Below are 12,373 nucleotides of genomic sequence, written 5' to 3' on the forward strand. Positions count from 1 at the left end.
AATAAAATGGATAACAAAGTCAGATATCAACAGAAGGAATGTGATTTTTTCACATTTCTAATAGGGGTTTTACTTGTTTGCAAGAGCATGACAAAGACAGCTATGGAAAGCATCACTGTATAAAGTGTTTGCACAAGCAATAACATGAAACAAAGGAGGAAATGAATGCATTCCGTGTGTCTATGTCTTCAACCTCTCAAAACCTGGAGTATCTCCTCAGATCCATTACTTCTACTAGACACTTTACTGTAGACTGTGGGCCATGAACTGAATACTTTTCTGATAGAGATATAGAGAGAGGGGAGGGGCTGCTATGAAATCCTGTGCCAGCCGCCGACATCCAAACATCCATCCTGGAAACATTCACACACTGTGTGAGACCACAAGCCAGGAAACCAGGGTGCTATCAAACACTAGCTAGTCCACTATAAAACAGCAAAGCAACAGCCTTAGCCACACTACCAACTAGGCTCTTGGCCCTTGTACTGGTGGCTGTGGAGGGTTTTTTTTTTCCTTATGGTTTATGAGACGTGATATAACATAAACCTGGCTGCTGAGATGGCGGAAAACAGACTTTTTAAAACCCACAGTGTCTTATCATACAAGGTAATAGAGATGGGCTATACTGTAGTACTTAAAAAGTGTAAAAAACCTTAAACCAAAAGCACAAAGTGCAACATTAATAACTACTAAACTTCTCACGTACAGTAAGGAAACTATTACAGAGCATGTACGGAAATGTGATATTGAACAAAAACAAATAGATGAGATCTTGTTCAAGAATCTGGCATCTCTGATTAGGCACAAGAAACTCATGGACTAGTTTGAGCTTCCTTTTTGCAGTAAGTTATGAAATCTGTGAATTGATAAACAATGAATTTGATGTCCACATTTATTCTAAATAAAGACTACAAAACTACATTTATGTAATGAAATCCAAGGCAGTGAAACCAGCAAACATTACCGACAGCTTAAAATATTTCTACATACAAGTTCATGGTATACTTGATTACTGGAGGATTACTAATTTAATCAATGTTGAAAGAAAATAAGAATATAGTATGGTGTCCCTGAGAGCTCAATATGCTGCAAATTAAGAAAACATCAATTTGACAACACATGCACAGCATTTGGAAAATGTGCTGCAAATTCAGGCAACACAACACCGACACAAAACATTACAGACAAAACAACACAATATAGAAATGTGCTGCAATTACACGAAACAGTAACTGAAGTGTTTCCAGAGGACACTTAAAAGTGATGAACATGGCTGGATATCTGCAATAATATTTGAATCATGCGATCATGATGTTAAAATAAACCGGAAACACTTACATTTTAGCTTATTTTCCAACACCACTGACAGATAGCTGACTTCAATAATGTCGTGAGTCACAAACCATGGCAACAACAAGCCTGTCCAGATGTGTTCATCACTTTTAAGTGTCCTCTGGAAACACTTCTGTTATCATTTGGTGTAATTGCAGCACATTGCTGTATTGTGTTGTGTTGTCTGTAATGTGTTGTGTCTGACTTGATTTGTCTGAATTTGCAGCATGTTTTCTAAATGCTGTGCATGTGTTGTCAAATTGATGAAGATGTTTACTTAATTTGCTTGTGTTTTGTCTACTTGCTTGTGTTTTTTTAAGTTGCAGTGCATTGAGCTCTCAGGACCACATAATGTATTCTATAATTAAGGGATCTAATATTATGAAATACATTAGTAACAGTTCCTTCATAGCTACTTAGATTGGGAGATTTAAATGTTAATTATAAACACAAATATTTCCTTTATGTGTGTATATGTGTGTGTGTGTGCATGAAAAGTAGTAGGTGTGCTGGTGACGGGGGGTGTCCATGGATAATTTGTCTTTACATGTGAGCACATGTGCATGTTCAAAGCTTTTGTATGCATTCTGCCACATATGTGTGTATGTGCCTGTTGTTGTTCATATACAGACAGGTTGATTCATGGGCCTCATCCCTCCTATTGGGTTGCCTATCGATCAGGCCGGCTGTGGGCTGCTGCTGACCGTGGCCTGGGAACCACACAGCAGTTATTGCTAACAGATACACAGTGGCTGCGGTATGCCAGCATGGGCCCTGGAGCCTTACGGGGGTTGGGCTGAGAATGGGGCATGTGAAATTATGAAGTGATTAATGTAAGAGTGAGGTCAATTGGGGACAGATACAATTGAGCAGGGAAATTGAATATAAAGTAAGCAATAAAACATATATTAGATTCACTAATAATAGAATCATTTTGTATTATGACAAGTACAAACAATTAAAGAGTAGCATATTTTCTTGAAGCTAACAGTTTGCTTACAGAAGTAGAGAATGGCAACTGTGTCCACCATAGTCTATTTACGCACATTGACATTAAATCATACTCACTAAAAATTTGAAAACTTTAAATGCAACACAAAGAGAATTTTTTGTTATATCCATGTGAAAGAAATAATCTTTAGATTTTTGTCTGTGCAGTAGAAAAAGGACAGATTTTTTTTTTTACATAAGCACAGTTCAGATCAGATCTCTGCTGTGGTGATATATAATCTGATATCAGCCTCAGAGCTTATGTTATGCAAGACAGAGAAACAGGAAGAGTGTGTTTGTGGAGAAGCAAAATGTGCCAGAAGGTCCGTCTATGTCATAATGATGTATGAAATACCTGCTTCGCTGTGTCGTCTGGAAGTTGACATAAAAAATTAATACACACAGGAGTAGAACCCTATTGAGTTTGTGCCAGTTTATTATTATTATTTGTTTTATTCTGCCGTGGCTCAAATTGCTATGAGCTGGAATGAGCTAGAGACATGAAACTTGGCCCAATAACTGGAAATGATGTGCAAACGCTTCACAAGAAACCTGACTGAAATCGGCCAGATGGTGGCGCTATAATTTCACATTCAAAAAAAAAATGGAAAGGTTGGGACACCCACACAGTGATAATTCAGTCCAGCTCAATGTGCTCTACAAAAAAGCCAATTGGACCATAAAAGTCTGCCATGATGGATTTTTTGCATAAACTGAAAAGAGTAATGTGACATCAACTTCTTGGAATTTAACTGTATCAGTACCAAATTTAGTATTCCGCCTTGTGGGACTGACCTAAACAATTCTACTATAAATGGGCAAGTTTGGTCCAAAGCCATGGCTGCCATTGATCAAAAAACTTTGCCAAGGGCGGGGCTTAGCAGGAAATTGGCCATAAATCAAGTTGTGCTACTTATAGCAGCTCTCCTCATGTATCACAATTGCAGTCCTTCAAATAAGCCTAACGCCTGGGCGACGCAGGTCTGCAGTGTCCACACAGACATTGTTGCTGCTGCAGAGCTGCTACTGCCAGCTCTATCTTTCTTCATAGAGTTTGACTTTGATAATGGCAATCAATAATAGAATGTTTCATATCATTTCATAAATTTCATTTATATTTAGTTTAGTCATAAAAAGGTTAGGAAGCATGTGCTGGATTGTTAAAAATAAATAACATGTGAGGTGAAAACAGCTTTCTTTCTGACGGACATGGTGGGGTCTAGTTGGGGATACTTCTGTGTCAGCCACACACACTCCTCACAAAGGACGGGTTTTTTTTAACTTATTATATTAATCATTCCACCAGTTAAACCCCTGCTGTCACCGCTGCAAGAGAGGAAAATCCCTCCAGATGACACCAAGTTCCCCAAATGAGCCAAACACACTCCGACAAACAAACCTTCAAACTAACTGACAACAAAAAGGAAAATAACAACACCAGAAATTATATCCCTGCCAATCATAGGGTCACATATCAGGTGTTTTAAGGTGCCTGAACAGTCTTCCAAAGTCAGTGCAGCTCCTCATAAACATGCAGTGTTTTAACTCCGTCTAAAGGCAAACTCAGCCTCTCACATCACACTTTTCACATCACTTTCACTCCACTCATACACACTTGTGTTCCAATATTATCACAGGACTCAATTAAACCAGATTTATATAAAGTTGAACAACAAACAGACATGATCTTCCTCTGTCTCAGGTGCACACGTATGTCTGCAGTGCTGCTGTGTAGATTTCAGAGGTGTGTGCACACAGTAAGAGCCTGCAGGAGTGGACAGTTTGGTGCTGATTCTCTGTCATCGCCTCCTCAGACCCACAGTTGCACTGTCATGACCCTGAGGCAACACAGGCAAGTGTTGGTCTATATGTGTGAGTGAGGACATGTATGCCAAGTTAAGTGATTCATTTGTGAGTCACTTCTTCAAAGGGGTGCTTCAGGGTTATACAGTTTTACAGTTTAAGTTACATTAGAATCATGATAGTTTGAGAAAAGTAAACATTTTACAAAAAGATAATTCATTTTTCTTTATGAATCCACTTAAAACATGCTCAGCAACTGCCACTGTGATCTCTCTTTATAAAAGTCCTCTAAAACACAAGTGATGTGCTACATGGACCTGCAGGCTGCAGCAGGAGTGGTTGTTGGAAATAAACAGAAGATGAGCTGTGTTGTTAATCATGTGTAATAATTTTAATGTGCAATAACTACAATGTCGCAATGAACAAACACACAGTAATGCCACCTACAGAAGCTCATATTTCATCAACAGGAAAATCGACAGCAACATAGTGGACACTGACAGAGCTCAGGCCACAGAAAGTATGCAAATTTGTCCCCCTGTGGTGATGCTTCTTATCTCTTGTTTGCAGTGTGCACTCACAGCATCATATACATCAAAAAAGGAAAGAATGTAATCACGTTAGGGAATGGATGTAGTCAATAGAAAATCATAATAGTAAAAGTCCATGGATGGATGGATGTGTGTGTATGCGTGCGTGTGCGTGTGTGTGTGTGTGTGTGTGGGTGGGTGCGTGTGTGTGATGGTGTGTGTTAATGTATGCGATTGGCCCTGGGCAGGACCCAGCACCAGCTGTTGGTAATAAGCTGTGGCTGTTATTGAACGCTCCCTCTAAGCTGTGGAGCTAGAGGGCACCAAGGCCCAGCTACAGCAACGGCCTGGCCCTATACTTAGCAAACACCCCTGCTGCTCCCATAATACAACCACATTACTCTGCCTTCTTTTCTCTTATACTAGCTCTTTCTCTACTGCCTCATGGAGTCAAATCAACCTAATAGATCTGCAATGAGCCTGCCAAGCATTGTAATGAACTTCAGCCTTGGGCTCAACACAAACACCAAAGGACACTGTGTGAGTGGATGCCAAGGAGGAAATGATTGAATGCAGATCAAATTGTGAGAAGTTTTGTGTTACTTAAAACTTAGGAGGATCAGCTGCAAGGCTAGGTCAAGTTTTAATTGTGTCTGTGTGTTTTTTCTGTTGACAGTCACACGTCCTCACGATTCTGCATCTGTGTCTTACAAGTACAGCATGCACAAGGCATACACTTCCATTCTCACCTCCTTGACATGCTTTGTTCTCCCTGAATCTTTCATCTCTGTATACAGTTTTCACTCATCTGTCTTTGAATTCACAGTGCTATACTCATTCACCTAGGAGATGAAGGTTTTTGTCACAGTGTAAAGTATGTCACGCCCTATTGTACGTTAGAGAATCTTAACTTGCTTAGCACCACCAGCTCCATCATTAAAATCAACATCTGTACATTGACAAAGCTTGCATAGCCTCTTCTTTCTACTGAAAAAACTATTTCAAGAGCCCAGAATCAAATTCCAGTTAATTAGTAGATACTTTGACAGGAAGTAAGTCACCTCTATGCTGTGATCTCTGAATAAGATGGAAAGATTAAGTCACATTTTTTTTTAGTGGAGAAATTAAACCTGAATGTTGGTGGTCTGTGCAACTTCTTTGATTTGAGGATTAGAGCTATGGACTGTTCATCGCTGTCTTAACAATTACTGTGAGGCTAATGGAAGCGGACGCCGTTAATCTTCACATGCTGGCACCAATGTAGATCTAACAGTGCTCTCCATCTCTTATTCCTAGTGTGTAGTCTCACGTTGCTCAGCTGAATAAACTAAGCTCAACAATCACACACCATCAACACACCATCATTTATAACAATTCAACGCAATTTCTCAGCAGTCAAGATATTACAGTTTAATTTATTCGTTTGAGACAAGACTAGGATGAAATATAACGGCAGTAGGTTTGATTGATGGCCATGTCAGGGATGTCTCCAGCCTTCAAAAAAGGCAGAATGTCAGCAGAGCAGTTACTGAGTCAACGTCAGCAACATAAACATTTTACAAGTTAGGATTTATTGTCATTAGTGTTAATGATGTCATTTCTAAGCCACACCACGGTCATGCTGAATATACAGCCAGGCATTTATGGTTTTATATATTGGGAGAAAGGGTCAAATAAGCAATTCTTTTTTCCACCAAGCATTAACATCTGTTTTGACTCCTGAGTCCTTAGTCTGACAGACAGGAGTCTGTCCTGATGAAGACTGTTTTCAGACCTGAATATTAAGCTCCAGCCAGAAAAAAAGGTCACAATGACAACAAGACTGCATGTATTATGTCCCTGATCCACATACTGTATAGCAACAATAGAAACATTGCATAAAAAATAAATGTGAAAGAATGAGGAGAAAGAGGTTGATAAAAAAAATAACATCCTTGTCTATCACTGCCAACTGTATGGATATGGTGGGGAATAAGCAAGACAAGGTGTCCAGTTACAATTTTAAAGAATGCATATATTACAGGAGGATCTTTTTAATACTGGAAAGAGACATTTTACCATTTAAACGTAATCCAGTTAAATCAGATGATTCCAAATGACAGATGCACAACAATGCCAGAGGAAAGTGAGCTTGTTGGAATCAAGTAGTAGGCACACAAATGTTGCCAGTGTGTTGTATTAAGCTTAGCCAGAGCCATGGGCTTAAATGATCACTTCCCAGTGTCTGTCCTTTATTTTGATATCAATAACTCTATATGAACATATATCCTTCAACATTTGCTGGTCAAAGTTTCTGCTATTTAAGTAACTGTTGTGTTAAAACACAGTGAAGCATAAAAGGGCATAAATGGTGCCTCAAATGGAGCAAATGAGTGACCATTTAATTGTAGTGAGTTAAACTGGTTCCCTGTGGTAGGGGATGAGAGCTGGATGCCTTGAGTAGTAATTATCTCAGGTAGCTATCTCATTACCACCCTCCTCTAGTATGTAAATGTGGCCACAGGCTCGGGTGTTACACTGCAGATTTGCCATTTTGTTGTGCTGTTCTGAGGCCGTGCTGTTTATCACCAGGCAGGGAAAATAACTGAAGCACCAGTTATATTTCCGGGGAAAATAGTTATTTTATTGTCTTGGTTTTCACATTTGTGGCTGATGTATAAGACTTGTTCAATTAAGTATCCAGGTCACTGTGATCAAACAGAACACTGCCTCAGTGTGCAGCATTATAATAATCAAGGTGAGGAAAGGAATTCATAAATTAGGAATGTTAGGAACCATCTCAATGTTTGCAGCAGGCCGCTCCTCCATGTCTGTATTAGCTCAGACTAAAGCAGTTTAGGATACATAATGAGTTTCCCAACTGTGTATAAATACATAATGCCAGACTTTGGGAGATGTAAGAAAAAAACTAAGGCTGAATTAAAACAAATAGCTTGAGGCATTGACACATTTTGTGGGGGGCTGTCTTACTATTGAACATTCTGGAGGGGGGAAGTGGAGAAAAACAATATGTTCTACTAAGTGCCACCCTCCACCCAACACAGAGCCTGAATCCTTCATTGTCTCTTCCAAATTTTGGATGTGTGGTTCACTGATCATTCTTGGTACCATGTGTGGAGAGCAGGCCAATCCCAGTGCAGCATCAGCTTGAAGAGGCTTCTGCTGGCTCTGACTAGCCTGGGGTTGGCATTCAAGGGAGTGAGAGAGAAAAAAGGGAAAGAGCGATGCTAATCATCTGAGCGGTGGAGAACAAGGCTTGAGAGAGACAGAGACAGACAGATGTACACAGAAAGATGTCCCTGTCTCTGCCAATGCCATTTTTGGAGTCAGAATTCAGCAAGAGGATAAGGATCTCTGCTTGTAGTCTGCCTGCCTGCCTCTTCTTCTAAGGGACAACAATTACCTCTGCCACTACCTGCCTCAGAAGCCTGGCAGTGAAAAGAGAAATCTGACTGTCTACAAAAAACAGCAATATTAACTTCCAGCAATGATATATTTTGCAACACTGATTGTCATATTCTTTAACTGGTGCGGAGGGGGATGTGACATCTGTACCCATGTGAGTTTCAACTACATTTACTGAATTTTGAAAAACATCAGGAGAATAATGGAGTTGTGTGCATATGTGTGCACTGCAACACCAAGATCTGGCAGTTTTACACCACTGATCCAATATAAAACTTTTGCATTACATTTAGGCCAATAAAACTGACTGGACAGAGATGGTCCTACAATAACAGATTGACTGACTCCCTTAATGTACATTTTGACTTTTGTACAGTAAATAAAAAAAACTAACAATAGTATTTATTAATTAAGACTTCTACTGTATCTACCTTAGTGTACACAGTTATTGTGTTAATACTGGTTCTTAAGGAGAACATTAAGAATCTATCATTTTGGACTGCAATGCAAACTACTACTACTGCTATGATATCTATTATTATCATCATCATCACAATTATCATTATACAGTGTGCACTGCTCAGAAACCATATGCCTACCAGCACGTGGCCATGTTGAATTTGAAGACTGAGAAAAACACCTTGTCCTGTATCTCAAAAAAGAAAGGAATTATCTCCCTCTTCTTTACCCAGTGGTCTTAATGAAGATGAAACTCGATTTGCATTGGCCTCCCAGATCAAATTTTAATTAGTTTTTTGTTCTCCTCTCTGGATCTTGATTCTTGCAGGGTGGTAAGAAACGGGTGTGGTATTTGAATATTCGTTCATACTCGGCACTGCACCCCGGGGGTGAACATGTCCTAAACCGAAACTCCAGTCCCCACTCCGTTTCCAAACAAAATGCCACATTAGTATTCAGACAACATCAGATCTCTAGGCCAAACAGTCTGGACCAAGCTTAACAAGCAGACACACACAAAAAACCATTTACTTATAAGGATCAGGAGATATGCTTGAATTATTACAGCGTAGAACTCATAGGGGAAATTATACACCATGGGATTGGACAAAACCTTATTATCATGACTGCATGTTTTTCTCATTGCATGCCACACATTCTGCTGTGCCGTAGATTACTATTACAAGTTCATAATGCATAGTGGGTGCTGCAGCGAGACAAAGCTAATTATTAGAAGGCAAGAGATAACACTGACACATCACTAAAGCAGGAGTTGGCTGCTGCAAAGTGCTGTGAGCTAGAGTTTTTTAAACTCTATTCATCTAATTTTCCTGCTGTTTGTGTGAGGTGTTGATACGTCCCATTAGTCTGTCCATCTCATCCTCTATCCCAGTCCTATCCCTCGCTCATGTATTTCTCCCCCGCTGATTCCAAATGCTACGCTGATAGAAAGTTAGCCTACTGTGACGTGTCAGCATATTTACACATAAAGCCTCTGTTTGTGTTTTAATAAATGCCTAAATGGTCCACAGCATTTCAGGTCCAGTACACCACAACATGGAAGATGAAATATAATTTGCCTATAACTTTCCACATAAGTTACATGAATGAGAAGGTCATTTTGAAAATTAGTACAATGTGGAAGAGTTAGCAAAAAAGAAATGAGCCGAAAATAGTAGTGAGGATTTGCATTGTATGTCTGAATTGCTATCAAAAGTCCCATTTAAACATGGGAAGCACTCAACCAAACCAATGGAAAGTCTGAGAAGTGTAGCATTAAAAAAAAAAAAACTTGAGGCAGATGAATAATGGGTGAATAAAAACTGTACAACTACACACAGTCTTTTACTGAAATCCATACCTCTAAATCTGAGGCACTACATCTGAGACACTACATGAGCCACTTTCACAAACTTCATAAACTTAAAAATGAGAAACAACTCACTGAGCTCTGGATTTTTATGAGGCAGTCAGTGCCTTATAACAACATTGTACAGTATGATATTACTGAAACACAGAATGGTGTCTGGGCTCCCACACTAACTAGAAATTCACAAAAACCGTCTACATTTGCATTTGCACTGGAAAATAATGCCTATGTGGCTCCCGAAGTGGGGGCTAAGAGTGATTTTCACAGTAAACAATGGAAAATCCCCACATCAATATACAGTACAAACAAATGAAAGGTAATGTAGTAGGCAACTTGAAATGGCTGCAACGCATAAAGAATAAAAATACAAGGGAAAAACAAAGGCAGAAAGAGAAAGATTTATATTCAACTGTTCGCTTCATTTTGCACACCAACTACGGTTAAGAGATAATTGGTGGTTTTGTTTGTATGTGTGCGTGCATGTAAATGTTCACACAAACCTAACTGCACTGTATAATAAAGATGGGCTGGAACCACACATTTCCTACGGAAGTGAGGTGAGTGCATATAAAAGAACATGCAAAAGATAGCAGAAATTATGGAAAGAAGTCAACTTACCAACTTGAGATGAGTCACCTGGAAGAGAAGAAACGGAAGAGAGAAAAAGAAAGGATTGATCAGTTCAAAGGTAGTCACGACAACATGAGATATAATAGCACAGGGAGACTGCAATTAGCATTAGATGTCTACTATAGTGCTAATCCACACATAAGCCTCAACACAGAGCTGCTAATTGTGATGATAGAGGAAAACGACTACCAGGGATGATCAGAATGCAGCATTCATATTATCTCTGTAAAAGCAAGTCTTAAAAGGTCAAAAAAGGACCTCTCAGGCAACAGCTAACTTCTTGACATTCACTTTCCAATTCCCTCTATTCTGCAAATAACGACCCCTAAGACTCAAACTCATTAAAATAAGACATGTTGTCAGACACTGAAACATTCTTCCTAACTGCAACTATTCATGTTTTATTTTTTACATTTTACCACCAGTTTATCCAATTAAAAGGTTTTTTCACCCCCAAACAAAACCAAAATAGCCAAGAGAATAATGAAATTAAAACAGAAAGAAGAAGAGGGCAACCGGTAATGAAAAAAAAGAAATCTGCATTCATGCAGTAGCATGAATAAATAGTAACTTAAAATAAATAGTTATTGGTTGAACAACATAACAATACACATTACTTTCTGCTTCTTGTCACCTCCTCAAAAAATAGCATGGCACATCAACCTATGATGGTTCAGGCAGACACCATACACAGAGTCATAGCATGATAGAGTAAGACAAAGAATAAGTGGTAGGGAGTGGTAGCAAGTTTTAAAGAACTTCAAAGCCAATATCACCCCCATAGCTTATTAACAGCCCTGTCCCTACTCCTTTTGGATTCCTTCCAATGTTCAATAAGTGATTCAAAAAAGAAAAAGAAAAAAAATGTTTTAATAAACATGAATAATTTTCATCAAAAATATTGATCCGTGCTGTCAGGCCATATTTCTAATTAAGGATTGGAGCTGCTACATCAGTTGGCAGGTGTTAAGTATTACAGCAAATATACAGTTGATCAATGTTGGGGTGGAGAGTCCATCCAATTAAGTTGTGAAAAGCAACTTTTCTTTTTTTTCCTCAAGGAAGCTGTACACACAGAATTCTGAACCTGCTGCAAAATTTGGGGATGTCTCAAGGAGTACTCTGTTGTCAATGACCTGTCGAACATTACCATAGTTGCATAATTTTCTGGGAAATATGTGGAAAAAGCAAAGCACTACTGTACTTTTTAGAATTTCCTTTCCCTAAAATGACAGCTAACATTGTGAGTTGTGGTTGAAGATAACAGATTAGTCAAAGAAAACTGAACTGCCATGTTTTTTGGGTTTTTTTTCTCCTTTTGGTTTATGACATTTCAGAGGTACAATATGTTTTGAGGGACACAAAATCAAAGTGTATCTTCCATAATATTGCATTAATAAATAAATCAGTACAACTCTTAAGAATGAGTCTCTAAAACTAAAACTTAAAAAAGTGTCATATTGATGCACTGAGTGGGAAAAAAATATCACACTTTGTTTTGTATGGTAATAAATGAAATCTTTAAGATCATGTTAAGGTTTTTGTTGGGTTTTTTTTTTTGGATCTGTGTGTTTGAAGAATTTCCTTCAAGACACACAATGGAAGAGGAGTCTCACTCAAATTTACAGTGTCAGGAAAGGGAAATTTACACCTTAGCTCACTGAGCTGCTGGTTAATTCCATTTTATTACTGCCAGCCATGAACAAAGTAGGCTGCCATCCCTACTGGCGAGATGGCTACCATTCTATGTCCAAGGTGAAAAGAAACCTCTTCAGTCCCAACACATGGGGCAGAATAGGAATCTCGGCCAGAGCAGATGGAGCACAGGGCACTTTGCCTTGCGGTGCGGGCCTTG

At 39.0% G+C, this 12,373-nt stretch overlaps 1 protein-coding gene across 4 annotated transcripts in view; it reads right to left on the reverse strand.

Annotated features, from left to right (window-relative positions):
• nrxn2b (neurexin 2b) overlaps nt 1–12,373 on the reverse strand; it is a 716,836-nt gene that overhangs the window by 466,612 nt on the left and 237,851 nt on the right. For all 4 annotated transcript variants that reach the window (XM_042400576.1, XM_042400577.1, XM_042400578.1 and 1 more), the window contains one exon: nt 10,507–10,524. In XM_042400576.1, coding sequence (XP_042256510.1) covers nt 10,507–10,524 — 18 coding nt within the window. The remainder of the gene's footprint in view (nt 1–10,506; nt 10,525–12,373) is intronic.

Source organism: Thunnus maccoyii, chromosome 22 (assembly GCF_910596095.1).
Source record: "Thunnus maccoyii chromosome 22, fThuMac1.1, whole genome shotgun sequence".
NCBI lineage: Eukaryota > Metazoa > Chordata > Actinopteri > Scombriformes > Scombridae > Thunnus > Thunnus maccoyii.